Source organism: Ursus maritimus, unplaced genomic scaffold (genome assembly GCF_017311325.1).
Source record: "Ursus maritimus isolate PB19 unplaced genomic scaffold, ASM1731132v1 scaffold_7, whole genome shotgun sequence".
In the NCBI taxonomy this organism is placed as follows: Eukaryota; Metazoa; Chordata; class Mammalia; order Carnivora; family Ursidae; genus Ursus; species Ursus maritimus.
In genome coordinates, this window is record NW_024426885.1 from 13898575 (window position 1) to 13915066 (window position 16492).

Genomic DNA, 16492 nt, shown 5'->3' on the forward strand with positions numbered 1-16492 from the left:
ATACATGAAATAATGTTTAGTAAAACTTGGAACAAACTAGTATATATAGTGAGATGTGAAAAATGAAAAATACTTGTATAAGAAACTAGTAGAGTTATATGTAAGTTGTGTATTGAAATAAAACATTTTTCCTCTGAAAATCCGTTTTTATAACAGCTTTTGAGATGTAATTCACATATCATAAAAATTCTCCCATGTGAAGTGTACGCTTGAAGTATATAATTCTAACGGTTTTTAATATATTCATAGAGTTGTGCAAACATCACAATTAATTTTAGTAAAATGTCATCACCCCAACAAGAAACTCCATACCTTTTAAGCACCACTTCCCATTTTCCCCAGTGCCGCCCAGTCTTCAATAATCACTGTTCAGCTTTCTCTCTCTATGGTTTTTGCCTCTTCTGGACATTGTGTATAAATGGAATCATATAGTATCTGGTGTTTTCTTACTGGCTTTTTTTCACTTAGCATAATGTTTTCAATGTTTATCCATGTTGTAGCATGTAGAATGCTTTATTTCTTTTTATCATTAAATATTCAATGTTATCAGTTTTATATCATAATTAATATTATAACAAATAGCTTTACATATAAAGACTTTGAAGATAATACCCTAAAATAGAGTTAGTAGATCAAAGAAAATGAACCTTTTTCATGTTCTATTTTGATCTTATTTGTCTATATACTTCAAAAGATTATATAAATAATTGAATTTACTTTAATTTCCTGAAAATGAAAATAAGCATTAAAGAGAAAATCCTTTTGACCACTGCTCTCTCCCACTCCACCCTTCACTGCTTGGGCCATTATCCTGAGTTTGGTACATATCCTTCCAATTCATGTTTTAAAAGTCTGTCCTCTCCCTTTCTCTGTCCATAATATATTCTATATATATCTGTAGATATATAGATACACATTTAAAAATACCTTTATTAATTATATGTTATATGGAGGTTAATAATTCCATTGGGATGCCTGCAACAGAAATCCCTATGTGCATTATTAAACAGAACAAAAACTAATTATATCACTTCTATCCTTTCCATCAATATTCATATCATATAAATAAACCATAGTGTAATGGGAGATCTGAATCCCAATAATTGACTCTAATAGCCATCTAATAATTCATTCCATGCCCTGAAGATAATACTGTATTGTATTTCAGGAGGCTATTTTAAGTTCAAGGAAGGTAAACAGGATTGATTTCAAGGGGTTTCAGATTCAGCGTGGGACCAAAGCACTCAATTTGATTATAGATTTGATAATTAATTAACTCAATTCTTAAATTCCAAAAGCGATACCTAATACTGTATGTTGGAGTAGACGATTAAATCAGCTGTTAAAATAATGGAACTTGGTGAACAGACTCAGATATTTAATAGGCACTGTGCTGATACTTGGTTGAGTATGAGAAAATATTTCTTTTTTTTATTAATTTTTTTTAAAAATATTTTATTTATTTATTTATTTATTTATTTATTTATTTATTTATTTATTTATTTAACACAGAGAGAGAGCCAGCCAGCGAGAGTGGGAACACAAGTTGGGGGAGTGGGAGAGGAAGAAAAGAAGCAGGCTCCTAGCAGAGAAGCCTGATGTGGGCACAGATCCCAGTTTCCGGGATCACGCCCTGAGCTGAGAGCGAGTGCTCGACCTGTGCCACCCAGGCCCTGAGAAAATATTTCTGATCAGTTAGTTTTGGAGGAGGCCTTTGGGCCTGCCTGGCTGTGGCGGTGACTGGTCAGGCTTGACGGGTTTCCTGGCTGCCTTACAAGAAAGCCGGGTGGCCGTGATTTGTTGCCCAAATCTCTTTGATTTTTTCTGGAAGAAATGATTTTTCTTTATACAAAATCTGGCACAGCTTATATCATTCATATTTTTTTCATAGTTGAATCTGAATTGTCTCACGTTCCTGGCACTTCTTTCAACTCTGAGGATTAACACATAACCACAGGTAACTCTCGGGCAAAGGCCTTTTGGTTAATCTCCTGTGGATCTCGCGACAGTTGATCTCCTCTTAAACTAGTTCATGAAAAACGAGGGAAAGGACTGGATAATAAGACCCCATATCAAAATTAGTTTTGAATTCTCAAAATTCTAATTCACTCATTTAAAAATACTGTGTTGCCTTTTCAGATCATCCTGCCACTAAATTACCCATCCTAAAATGTTATATCACCGTTTAGAAGAAAGACAGATATTATTTTTTCAAAGTTTGTTTTGATTTTGAATTTAGTAGGAGTATCAGACAGATACCAGTTACAGCATTTACCTGTATTCCAGTGCCCTCCGCCACCGTTCACAGAGACCCACTATGTCAAATGGAGTTGGACATTTGCAAGTGACTACTGAGCAGAAGCACTGTGCTGGTGTTGTAACCACAGTAGGGGCTTGTTAGTGAGAAAACCAAGATGTGCAGTGAGTCTAATTCATTTTGGATTTATTTTGGATGCTTAATGATCAGTGTAAAAGAACTGTGCCTGTTTTAGCCTAAAATTAGCATCCACACCCCTTTTTTTCCTGACCTGTCACCTTAATTTTAAAAAGAAAAAAGAACACCTGTAGTATGTCAAATTCTAGATTTGGTGCTCCGTATCTTCCTGGAGAGTAGGTATGGTATTACTCCCATTCTTTAGATGAAGTTCGAAGAGGGTCAGGAGACTTGACCAAAGACTACCCAGCAACTGGGGCTTGGGGAGAGCCATTTTGAAATCTGACAGGCCTGCCACCCCTCTTCTAGTCAGGGTCTCACCCAGAGCCGGGTTTAAACGGCACAGTGGGCAGTGAAGTGGGATAAATGGTGGGCTTTCATTCTGCCAGCTCTGCTGCCAGGCAGCTTGCGTGGCTCAGGCGTCGGCCTGCGTGGCGCCTTCCCAAGGTCAAGGTCCTGACACCGCAGAGCAGACCTCCGCGAGGCCCGGCGATCCACGTGCCAGGGCCCACGTTCTGCCACCTTCCAAAGCCCGCGCCGCCAGGGCCCCGGGCACTGTCAACTGACTACCACGCCCCTCCTCTGCTCAGGAGGCGTTAACTACCGCCGGCCTGTTTGATCCTGCTTTCCAAAGTGCAAAACGTGTCACTGAGCTTGCCCCTGCGAGTGCACCTGATTTCCCACCGCCCCCCGCCCGGTCCACTGGGTGAGAACTGGGTTAAAGCCTCGGTGTTTACTGCCACCACGCCCGCTCTCCCTTGGTGGCTTGGGAGGGGGCGGGCCGCGGAGCAGCCACCAAGTGCGGTCGCCAGCGACGCCCGGCTTCAAGGCCGGCATCGCCCCACGATCGCGTGTCGGGGTGTCCGGGGGGTGGGGTAGGGTGCAGGAGCTAGCCGGGGCGTACACCCGCGGGTCCCACGCCCCGGGCCGCCTTGCGTACCCCGCGGCGCCGGCCTCGGCGGGGGAAGGCGAGGCGCAGGAGCCGCTGCAGGCGGGGCACCGGCTGCGGCCCCGGGCCGCCGCGGCTCCTCCCGCCGCCCCACCTCCTGCCCCAGGCTGCCCGCCCGGCCCGCCCCCGGCCGCCGCGCCGCCCGCAGGTGCAGCCGCGGCGGCGGCCGAGTAGGTGCGTGGGGATGATCTCACTCGCGCGCTCGGCGCCAGGAGGAGGAGGAGCGGGAGCAGACCCAACTTCCGGGTAGTGCCGCCACACGCCACCGGCATCTTGCTTTTCCTCCCCCTCCCCCCGCTGCACCCCTCGCCTCTCCCTCCTTTCCTTTATTCCCGGCCCCACCTGCCAAAATGAACAGCTCGGACGAGGAGAAGCAGCTGCAGCTCATCACCAGTCTGAAGGAGCAAGGTAGGCGGGCGCGCGGCCGCCAGGTGCGGGCCGCCGCGGCCCGTGGGCGGGGACGCCTCTCGGGCGCTGGGTTTGGGCTGCGGCGAGCGGGGGGTGGGGGGGTGGTGGTGGCTGTCGCGGTCGCCGCGCTCACCCCGCAGCCCCTTCCCCCAGGCGGGAGCGTCCTCCGCGCCCCGCGGGCCTCGGAGGAACCGGGGCTGCGGGTAAAGTGCGAGTGCGGGGGCGTGGGGCAGTGCGGGAAGCGCTCCCGCAGGGTTGCTTGAGCTGGTCATCCGGGTTGGGGGAAGGGATCGGGATTTGGGGGCGGCCGAGGACCCAGGGCACCCCCTCACAGATGGGAGAAGCGGGTGGGGCCAGATGCGTCGGGAGCGGGCGGTTCCGGCAGCTCCGCTGGACCTGCTCCCCCAGCCGGGACCCCACCCTTGCACCGTGGCGCGGGGAGGCCTGCCGCGCAGCTTCTCAGCCTTCCCTGCTTTTCAGTCGGCTTCGGTCTAGTTCCTCTTTCCTTCCCCAGCCACGCTTCCAGGCCATGATGTGTTTTACCACTTACCATTTTTAAGTGTGTTAGTTAGTGAGCCCACACCCTGCCGGTGTTGGGCTTCCTGAAGGAAGATCTGGCTCTGGCCTGCAGGAGAGCCAGGCCGTGTCTTTGCATTTCCACGCTGCCGAGTAACTGGTTTACCTGCTCCTGAACTGTTCTAATCAATCATTGTCATCTCTTACTGCACTTCTCAACAAAGCCAAGTTAGCGATCAAGTGTGAGTTCGACACTCTTTCCATTTAAAATTACTGTTATTACCCTGGCCCAGGGTGGCCTGAGAATATGGGTCAAGAGAGAGAGGAACTGCACAGATTTAGGAAGTAAACATGTGTAGGGACATGCCTTTCTGAGTCACGTGGTAACATGGCCACGGAGTGGAAGAGGTCCTGCTCTGTGGCTAATCTTGCTGTTCTCTCGCCCTTTCACTTATGTTGACCCAGCTTACCAACTCTGTGAACTTTGAAGAGTCTCTTCCCTTCCATGGGTCTTGTGGTTAGCATGCCTTACCTGACGGAAGACATGGGTTACACCAGATGATTTTATTAGGTCCTGTCGGGTACTATGACCTGTTGCTCCTGGACACCACAAACATACCATCTGCACCAGTGTGTGGACTTCTCTGGAGTTGACACTCCTGGAAACAAATCTCAGCATGATTGTTTACCAGTGCTGTTATCGTGGGGGAAGTCATGACCTCACTGACGTAGACAGAGCACATTTATTAGCGGTATTTAGAAAGTGTTGGATAAATGTTAATGGCTTCTGCCTTCCCGTACTCTTCAACTCCCATCCTAGACTAGCGTTAGGTCATAAAGTCATTAAGGTACAAACATCAGTGAATCTAGTGGGTGGGCAAACTGTCCTTATCTGGCATTTCTCCAGTGGTTTAGTGAGGGGCTGGATTCTGTCAGTATTTTATTTCTAATAGCACTCTTTTCCCAATAACATGAAGATTCTTACTTCGCATCCTAGACAGTTGGAGCTTTCATCATTGGTGATACCTGTCAGTGGATACCAGAGCTTTTGATGGATAGTCAGTTTTCAAATCATGATACAATTAAAAACTTCACTTCTCTTTATTCTGAATATAATGATGTCAAGAGTAGATTAACAATGCAGATAATCCACAAGTTGTTTATATTTGATTTTGGGACACATTCTCTGTCTCTGTTGAGTTTGGGAACTGAGAAAAAAGAATTCTTAAGCTTTTGGTTCCTTCTTGTATTACACTGGAAAACAAAGCCATGGTATTGGTATTTTTGGAGGTTGTATTTCCTCGATTACGGGCATATCCAAGGCAATAAAACAGTCAGACTTTGAAATTTGTGTTTCTTAAAAGGTGCACCTTTTTAGTATTGAGTCTCATACAAGTGTTGGGATTTTTTTCAGCCCATCTCAAAACCAGGGCATTTATTTGTCATTGGATCATAGACCGTGATAACAATTGACTTATTTCAAGAGCATTTGGTTGCTGTTTGACCCATGAAACTAACCCAGAAGCTAGCGATTTGAGGTGGAAAGATAGGCAACTAGGTGTTTGGGCTCTTGCCAATATGATAATTAATTTTGTAAGCTGATGGTGTGTATGATTTATTTTTGAAAATAGACTATTTTTTCTTTACTACCTGTTAGCATTATGAATAATTCCACCACTCCTGTTAAATGTGGACAAGAACCAGTATTGCTGAACACTGTTTTTCCTCTTGCAACACTGACTAAACATATTCATTTATTCCTTTAATGAATACTTAACCGGATATCTACCATGTATGAGCCCCATGTGGTAAGCACTGGGGGTGGAGATAGTGAACCAGACAGTCTTTGCTCCCCTGAAGTTTATTGTCTAGTAGACAGTCATAAATAGTCACACGAATGTGTACAATTACACGTTTTAGGATAGATTCTTAAAAAGGGAATTGTTGGATCAGAGGGCAAGTAGACATAAAGTTTTGCCAGGCATCGCCAAAGTGCCCCCCCAATGGCTGTACCAGGTCACGTTCCCCCCAGCAGTGCCCATTTCCCCCCACACTTGTCAACATTGACCAACAGCAGTCTTTACTAATTTTGGCAGTCTGACAAATTTCTTAATTTTTGCCAATCCAATGAACAAAAATACTACCTTTAGAAAAATTGTATTACCTGGTTCTCAGTGAGGTTTGAAATCTTTCTATGTGTTTATTGGCCACGTAGGTTTTCCTCATCTCGTTTCTTCCTTAGTGAATTTTAAGTCAAAAGTTGGAACCCATTCCCCAGGAGGGTGTTCAGAAAGAAGATTCCTATCTACTCTGAATGGCAGAGCTGACAGCAGCCTTCCCTAATGTGAAGCCTTCGGTGGTGTGGTGAATAAGGTCGCTTTTGACAAAAGTTGTGAAATGTAATGACGGAGTCTGTCATAATATGAACAGTCTCTAATTTATACTTACCATTCCCGAAGCTCTATGTCTTCTAAATCACACCCACTTCTGAATTACTTCAAAACATTGTATGTTCCCTTCTCGTGAATGGTATAATTAGCTATATTATGTCTTTCTAGAAAGTTATATTATGTCCCTTTAAAAAAATTAGCCAGTGTGTGATTGCTTATGTTCAAGCAGATGTTGAGGTAATGAGGTAATTCTCTTTTTGTCCTTTTTGGAGCTTTATTTTATTGGACTGATTGACATCTTTAATGCACTGACAAATGGCAACTTGGGGTACTATTTCCGATGCATATTTCCTAGCTACTGAAGTGGACATTTCCCTTACAAAACATCATACAATTTGCTCCCCCTCCAGAATGCTGCTGGGAAATGATCGACTTAGCTCAGCATTTGTTTAAGGTACATGATTTTCTTTGTAATGTATTCATTGCACATGCATTGAATATTCATAGCCAGGCACTGTGCTAGGCATCAGACATAGAGCGATGAATAAAACCTTGTCCCTGCTGGTGAGGAATTCCTAGTCTAGAGATGGTGGTAGGCAGTAAATTCCGGGAAGAGTGTCTAGGTGGCCTAGTTTGGGTCATGGGTTTAAGTCCTTTGGAACAGGCAGGGCCGGGCACCTTGGTGGGCAGCCCCTGCAAGACCCGTGGATTGGAGTAGTTGTCCAAAAAAAGCATGGCGTGCCACTACCAGAAGAGGGGGATGCAGGCTGGGCAGACACAAACAACAGCTGTCCACTAAACTGGTCAGCGTAGTAATGCCGTGTCATTTGAAACGTGGTGAGGAAGTTTTGAGGGCCGCGATTGCCACCCAACACTGAGGAGACTATTATGTAAGACCAAAGCTACAGCAGCCGCACTGAAAATCCTATCCTACGGTAAGGCAGTGGGTTCTGAAGCAAGGCAACCTCCTCTTATCTTTAGAGTTAGTTATCATTTTCCCCCAAGACTACAGAGCCAGTGCTTAAGGTTCGGATGGAAATTTAGGCAGGCTTATTCTTAGAGCAGAGGTAGTAATTAAAGAGGTCCCCCTGGCCTCTTGACTGCTAGGCCAGAAAGTAGCTAGAGCATTATTTTGACAAAAAGGGCCGAACAGGGGCGCCTGGGTGGCTCAGTGGTTAAGCGTCTGCCTTCGTCTCAGGGCATAATCCCTGCGTTCTGGGATCGAGCCCCACATCAGGCTTCTCCACTGGGAGCCTGCTTCTTCCTCTCTCACTCCCCCTGCTTGTGTTCCCTCTCTCGCTGGCTGTCTCTCTCTCTCTCTCTCTCTCTCTGTCAAATAAATAATTAAATAAATCTTAAAAAAAAAAAAAAAGGCGAACGATGGCCTGCCACCGCGACTGTATCAGTCAGGAAAAGCTGAAGCATTGTCGGTCTTGGGTACATACAAAGTCAGTCAGTAGAAAGCAGTTTGGGATTAAATGGTTGCCATGGTGTCAAGCGCAAACTTGGCTTTACATCATTGTTTTTCCAAGTGTGGTTTGGGGGCCATCAATCTCTGAATAACTGGGGTACGCATGCACTTTCTCACCTATTATTTATGAAAAGAAGCCTGGTAAATTTATTTTTCTTCGGCTGGGTATTTTTTTGTAAAATTGATATTTGAAATGTTTTGCTTTTACAACAAAGTGCAATGTAGGTTGAGAAAGGTGCATGAACTATGAATGAACATCTCAAGGAATTGTTGGAAACAGTGTTTCTAACAACTCTTACATCAGAGCATCTCCAGAAACCCCTTCACGACCCCTCTGGTCATGATCACCTGCCTTTCCTCAATGATCTTTGTGTCACCGAAGGTTAAGTTTTGCCAGTTCCTGAAAGTTATGTAAATAGAATCATATGGGATGCCGTGTTTGCTTCTGTCTTCTTTCACTCATTGTGTGTGAGATTTATCAGCAGTGGTGTGTGTGGCTGTAGTTCATTTATTTGCATTGCTGAATAGTATTCCACGGTATGAATACGCCAAAAAAAGTTCTTAAGCGAATATACTGTAGACGAGAGGTCAGTAGACTTTTTCTGTAAATGGCCAGATAGTAAGTATTTTAGGCTCTGTGGTACACTTGGTGTTTGTTGTAAACCAACATAGTGATTAAAAATGCAATTTCCTCCTGAAGTTTGTGAGCTCCTGCCCAAGGGACACCAACTGGGCAACCCTCCATGAGATGGACCCTCAGCATGGGCTGACGAACTACATCTTATAGTCAGAATTTCCTGATTCATTTGACACTTCCATTGGCCAGATAAATATCACCTTTTTAAAAATTAAATTTAAGAATAAATGTATGTTCATAGGAAAACAAATAGGCATAGGAAGTGAAAAGTACAATGAACTGTTTCCTCTATTTCATTGTTTCTTAATCTTTATTTCATTATACTGTCTTAGGGAGTCCTTTTAGACATTTTTTCCCCCTAATTGTTCCTACTTCCCATGAAATTTTTTTAAAAGATTTTTAAAAATTTATTTGACAGAGAGCAAGCACAAGCCGGGGGAGTGGCAGAGGGAGAGGGAGAAGCAGGCTTCCGCATGAAATTTTAATAACACTGATATACTGTGTATCTTTTTATGTACTGTGATCCTTTGGAGGTTGCAAACAATTTTAATCCCTGAGATTGTATTTCTCTTTGAGGCAGTGTCAACCCACTGATACTGCATGCTCTAACCCCCTTTACATTGCTCAGAGTTATACTGTTGACTTTTTGTTGTTTCCTTTCAGAAATTGTGCACTTGTGTGTACATATGTAGTTATCACTGAATATATATTATAGAATTTGTATCAGTACATGTAGAATTAAATCTTTAAAAATTGACTGGTTACGGGCGCCTGGGTGGCTCAGTCAGTTAAGTATCTGTCTTGGGTTAAGGTCATGATCTCAGGTCCTGAGATGGAGCCCCATATCCCGCTTAGCAGGAGTCTGCTTGTTCCTCTGCCCCTCCCCCTGCTCATGCTCACTCTCCTTCTCTCTGTCTTGCAAATAAATAAATAAAATCTTCAAAAAAGTTGATAGGATGGTGTTCCACTCTACAGATTTCCTCCAATGTAGTTAATGTGCTCTGGATGGACACCTCTGTGTTTCTGTGTCTTTGCTATTAAAAATAATGCTTTGGGCGAGTGGAGACATCAGTATGAATCCATCTTTTGCTTTATCTAGATACAGATGATTACATATAGAAATACTTATAGATATGTGTATGCCTATTTAGTGAGAAACTGTCACAGCCAGGGGGTGTCTAAGGAGACCTGACAACTAAATGTAACGTGGTACCTGAATGGAATCTTGGAAGGAAAACGGAACATTAGGGAAAAACTAAGGAAATTTGAATAAAGTGTGGATCTTAGTTCATAATACTGTGTCAGTACTGGTCCATCGACTGTAATAAATGAACCATACTAATATAAGATGTTAATGGTAGGAGAAACTGGGTGTACAGCTTATGGGAACTGTCCATATTATCTTTGCAATTTTGCTATAAATCTAAAGTTTATAAAATTAAAGTTTGTTAAAATAAAGATGTGGCTTACATCCTTGTACACGTTTATCTGTAAGTGCGGCTGTAGGAAAAATTCTCAAAAGTGGATCCAAAAAGTGGGTATATTTTAAACTTTGTCGAGCTGTACATTTTATTCTCTTACACAACCAGGCTTTGCTTTAAAACATAGAAGGAACATGGCTTTTGTTGTTGTCTGTCTACCATGCTGGTAAAAATTAAATATTAAACATGAGTTCTGAAATATTTTGTATGGTACACTGAGCAGTAATATATTTGGATCCTTTTAGTTACATGATTCTATCTCAAATCCTCTGTGGCACAGATCAGACTATGATTCTGTTACGTGTGTGTGTGTGTGTGTGTGTGTGTGTGTGTTTGTTTGTTTGTTTTAAATAAGACTTTTGGGGAGCAGTTTTAGGTTTACAGAAAAACTGAGCAGAAAGTCCAGAGAATTTCTACATAGCCCCTCACCTTCCCCCACTCCCTGTTTTCTCTGTTATTATCATTTTTGAGTTAGTATGGTACATTTCTTAGAATTGATGGACCATACTGACACATTATTATTAAAGGCCATACTTTACATTTGGGTTCATTTTTTGTGTTATATACATTCTATGGGTTTCGACAATTGTATGACACGTACCCACCATTACATTACCATACAGAATAATTTCACTGCTCCAAATATTCCCTCTGCTTTACTTGTTCATCGCTTCCTCCTTACATCTGAACTCCTGGCAGCATCACTGATCTTTTTACTGGCTCTCTAGTTTTGCTTTTCTCACGATGTCATAGAGTTGGAATCACTCCGTAGTCTTTTTATATTGACTTCTTTCACTTAGCAATGTGCATGTACGGGTCCCCCATGTCTTTTTGTGGCTTGATAGCACATTTATTTCTTCATATCACTGAATAATACTCAATTATATGGATGTATCACATTTCGTTTATCCATTCACCTGTTGATGAACATGATGGTTACTTCCAAGTTTTGGCAGTTGTGAATAACGCTGCTGTAAACATCCGTGAGGGTAAGGTATGGAGGAGGGGAAGCCTCCAGTGGTCCTGTGATATGGTCTCCATCTCTTGGTGAGCCTGTGCCCCTGGGCTGCGACTTCTACCTGTGCTTCTCAGTTTTGGTTTTCCCTCCTTAGGTGAGACAGGAAGGCTACAGGGGCCTGCAGTTGGCTATGACCTTCCACCAAGTGTGTGAGGCTCTAGTGAAATAATTTCTCCCGAGGGCAGGCCTTGCTACGAAGAACAGAGGCTCTGGGCATATTTCAACATGGCTCCTTTCCCCCTTCCCCTGCCTGAAGCAGTAGGGAAATTTCCTCTGATATTTCCTCTGAGGCTGTGATAGCACTTCTGGAGATAAAACTCGCAAGAGGTTGGGACCTTCCTAAGACGGGCCCACCCACTGGAGTTTTTAACTCTCAAACTTGTTAGAACTGAGCCTTCGGCAGTTCGCCAGTGACAGTTTAGGTTTCCGTCTCTTGCTACTGGTTGTCGAGCTGGTTCTGCACGTTGGCTTCAGCACCAGGAACTCGTGATTGTCTGTATCTCGCTTATCTCTCCAAGTTTTGGAATGGCGCTTTGCCCTGTGACCTCAGTTCTCTGGTGGATCTAAGAAGAGTCATTGATTTTCAGTTTGTTCCGCTTTTCTGTTGTTGTGAGGACAGGAGTGGTGACAGAAAAGCTCCGTGCCAGCCTGGAAACCAGGCTTATACATGCATTTTAAACATACTCAGTTTCCTTCCTTTCTGTGGGTTAATTTGAAGTCATTACTCCAGTTTGCAGGGAGTACTTCTTAAGCATCATTAATTTATTAGCAGTGAACTGTGTGTTCTACCAAGTAATGCATACATTTCAGGTTTGCCATCATTTCTTTTCAGATGTGAAATCTGTCATCTTTGTTTTTTGATCAGGTTTTCCAGTAGTGTTTTTTTTCTGGCTTTTCTAATGCTTTAATTAACAAGGGAGGTATAAATGACTTCTCTTTCTGCTCTGGCTCTAAAAGAGGACCCATTGGCATATGTGCAGAAGGGAATAATGTCCTAATTGAACATTATCTCGTATGACTCATGTCCTCGTTCCCCATTAGTAAGAGGTGTTTCAAGGCTACATGAGTCTCAAAGATGCAGACTTAATGGATGCGAATCTGCACGAGAAGATCTTATGAGGCAGGGTTTTTCTGGTTATATTTGATGGCTATTTAAAGCTTCACTTTTATTAAGTATCTTGTTGTGACACGTGATGTAAGAGACCCTTTTAATATGGGGAGGAGAGTATGTGCTCTTTCACGACTTGTTCACGTGAAGACCTAGATCCATTCTTCCTCTTTAATTTAACACACATTTATCCGGTGCCTGCTATACGTCAGGCATTGTGCTAGATGTTGGTATCTGCGTGCGTAAAGACATAGTCCTCACCCTGGAGGATTATTTCCGGTCCAGTGTTTTAGTGCATTGCACACGGTAATGCCCAGTAATTTTTTTTTTTTACACGAATGACTTTGGAAATCAGTAGACCGGTCCTGCCTCCAATATTTCTTACTGTGGACGTGACTTCTCTCTATTTATTTGTATCTTCATTTTTAAAATGGGGATGTTCGTATTTGGCTTAATTTCTCCAAATCACAGATTTATATGAACCAGCCATTCAGTCAATGTAGGTCCGACTCTGCTTCGTATTCTGCTGGGTATAAGGTCTATAGCAATGAGTCAAATGGGAGAGAAGACAAAACAGACTATGCTCAGATAATTTATAATGTTACGTGCAGATGCTCTAGTAGAGATATAGGAACAGGGTCCTCTAGTAGCATATTAGAAATATAAAAGTTGATTTTTGCCTTAGGTATGTGGGAGGGTTTCTTACAGGAAATGACAGTTGAATTGCTTTGTCAAGAAGGAGGTAGGGAACATGGGGAGGGGAAGACCTTGCAGGTGAAGGGAAAACTGTTTATAAAGGCACCTGGGTGTGAAAGGTCTTAGAGGTATGATGGACTGAGTGGTGTTCTCTAAGGCTGAGTGGCAGGAAGGAGTGGGGATTGGTGTCTCAGGTTGTGAAGTAACATCTCTGTGGTCTTTTAAATGCAAGAATGAGGTAACCAGCTTGCCTCGTTACTATGCTAACCATCTACTTTGTGAAGAATGAACTTGGGATAGAGGGAGGCTAGAGGCTACTCCATGAGAGGACTTTACTGTTATTGAGGATTAGAATTAGGGCAGACATACTGTAGAGGAAGGGCAGACTGGGGAGACGTTTTAAGAGGTGGGAGGAGTTTGATAATTCGTTAGAAGGTGGGAGAAAGAGAGGAATCAAGGATGACCCTGAGGTACTAGCTGAGGACCAGGTCAGTGATGACTCCAGCAGGACATCATGCGTGTGGGAAGGAGGAGGTTTGGGTGAAAGGGAGTTTGATGAGTTCACCTTCTAACATGTTGAGTTTGAGGTGCTTATAGGCTGTCCGGATAGGGATGTCCAGAACAGTACTGTCTAGCAGAATTTCCTGCTGTGGTGGAAATGTCCTGTGTCCGCTGTCCGCTGTGGGAGCCCCCAGCCACAGGTAGCTGTGGAGCATTTGAAATACGGCCAGTGCAACCAAAGAACGGAATTTTAAGTTTTCTTTAATTTTTATTAATTTACATGTAAGTAGCCACATGTAGCTAGTGGCTCCATATTCAACAGTGCAGGTCTAGAAGGTATTGGTTGGGAAGTACCGATCCGGTGCTTATAGTTGAGATAGGGTCATTAGCCTGCCTGGGACTGAGACGTGTCCAGGGACACTGGGCTCGTCTTCAGTCTAAAACTGGGAAAGTCCTGGGCAAACCGTGATCATGACTCACCCCAGCCAGAGGTGTTCTTGCCTGCGTTGATGAACTTTAAGTGTCAGGCTTCTGAAGCGACTAAGTCTACTCATCTGATTTCTGGGCTGGCTAGGTCATGATTTGCAGCTTGGAAAGAAAGCTCCCTTTCTTGGCATTAGGGAGTTGGAAAATGGAAAACCAGCATGATTCTTGAAACACGTGCCTTGCCTGATATTCTCCTTGTTTTCTCCACGTCTCCCTTTTTCTTCCATTCTGTACTCTTATGGAGCGATTCCCCTCCCCGGCCGCACGTTAGAATCACCTGGGGTGTTCACTTCTCAAACAAATATGGTGCCCAAGGTCCACCCTAGACTAGTTAAATTAGAATCTTGGGGTGGGGTGGGCGGGAAGGGGGCCAGACATCTGTATGATTTACAAGCTCCCCAGGTGATTCTGGTGTGCAGCCAGGATTGAGAAGTACAGCTCCTGGATATGCTTCCACTTCTTTGCCTTTTCTTTTCTTTTCTTTTCTTTTCTTTTCTTTTCTTTTCTTTTCTTTTCTTTTCTTTTCTTTTCTTTTCTACTACAACACACTACACCTGATTATTATCCCCCTTTCTGCTCCTTTTATTTGGTGCAGGGTAGCAGCAGTAGGGTTTCAGAGATTTTCTGCTCTGTCAGCTTTCAGGCCCTGTGCGACCGAAGTCAGCCTGAGACTGAGGGCATTAGGGAGCAGCCTGATCTCTTATCACGCACACAAGATCTGATGTATTTTGCTGTGTCAGTAACAACGAGCGTGGCTAACATGTATTGAACACGTAATGTACCCAGGCACTCTTACACCTTACATGGTAGCTCACTCTTAATCACCACACCATGAGAAAGACATATAATTTTCATTCTTATTTTCCAGAGAAGGAATTGGAGATTTAGAGAGGTTAACCAACTAGACCAAAGTCCCTCGGCTGCACTTTTAAATTGCTGTGCGATGTGACCTTACAGTACATTGAAATAAACTGTACCTGTGAACCCAGGAGATGAAGTCTTCCCAAGCCGTGAATATCTTTCGTACGGCAGAGTGTTGGTCCAGTTCATCTTTACTTTTCATTGGTTACTTCAAGATTTGGAGGATCTGTATCATCCAAGCACCTGAGTTGTGTGACTCACTTAAAAATTTTCCAAACTCTGAGCCAGTTCTGAAACAAAGAGAAGGCTTTCTCCATGACCCTTTAGCATGGCCAAAAATGAAGTAGTTGGATACTATAGTCACTTCAGGTTTTGCCAGTTTCGCTGAGGATGGGGTTCCATGTATATTCACTATGGGTGTGTGTGTGTGTGTGTGTGTGTGTGTGTGTGTATGTATGTGTAAATCTTGTTTAGGACAGTGAGCTTAGTTTTCTAACGTAAATAAAAATATAAATAAGTGTTTTTCTTTCATTTATGCCTTATTCCCCAGGTGTTCCCTTCCCACTGGGAATTCCTCCCATACTTTCCCCAAACTTTTCCTCTCCATTCCCTTTACCTGGCTTTATTTTTTTAAGTTGCACGTAGTCACAAGAAAGCACATTGTCTGTGGTTTCCATTAAGGCATGATAGGTGAAGGGCTCTTAATTAATGCTTTTCATGAAGACCCTATAGTTGGGAGTCTGCAGTGTTTCATCTGGATTCTATTGGCAATATAATGGAAGAATGGTATCGGTATTTTTAAAAAGCTTCAAAGCTGTTATCTAATGTTTTAAATAGAAAAACATTTTCTTAATGTCAATATGAGATCATGGTTTTATAAGCCTTTATTGTTTGTACGTCTATAAAGTAGGTCATCAAGAATAGAGTGGTAAATCAGTCTTGATTTTTCAACTTCATCTGCAGATACTTTTAAATGTCAAGTAAACTAAAGTCTCTCAATAAAATATTTATTTATTTTTTGAAAGAATATTAGATATAGTAATAAGACTTGGGACCATGACCACAGACTACGCAGTGCATAGGTATATATTTTTAGAATCTCTTAGTTTTGTTTCTTTCTGTTAAAAAGGGTGGGGGTCATTTTATTGATTTTTCATAACCAAGGACAATTTAGTTTATACCCGTTGGGCTTTGTGTGGTGGAGGCTGATGAGGAGCTGGTTGCACAGGACTTCAGTCTGTGGTCACTCAAGCATTTTCTGTTGAAAATGTAATTATTTTTAAAAAGGCTTTATCTTTACATGTATACATTCAGCTATTTTATGGGCTAATTTTCAAGGATTCTTTTTGGGTGTGGCTTCAATAAAATTGTCCATTAACTCTAATTTAGATGGTCATGGAGTGCCAATAAAACTTAAGGGCATTGGTGGTGTAATCCCACAAATATTTGTTCATTTGGTTGGATTTTAAGGGTGTGGTCTTACGATCACTATAGCTATTCTGAATCCTTCAGATCACTGTTGGAGGACACAAAGGA

General features: G+C 43.1%; 1 protein-coding gene across 1 annotated transcript in view; it reads left to right on the forward strand.

The window, feature by feature from the left end:
- Positions 1–3502: 3502 nt before the first annotated feature.
- The window catches only part of SHTN1 (shootin 1), a 96051-nt gene continuing 83061 nt past the window's right edge, over positions 3503–16492 (forward strand). The window contains exon 1 of the mRNA XM_040624055.1: positions 3503–3791. Coding sequence (XP_040479989.1) covers positions 3734–3791 — 58 coding nt within the window. The 5' untranslated portion in view covers positions 3503–3733. The remainder of the gene's footprint in view (positions 3792–16492) is intronic.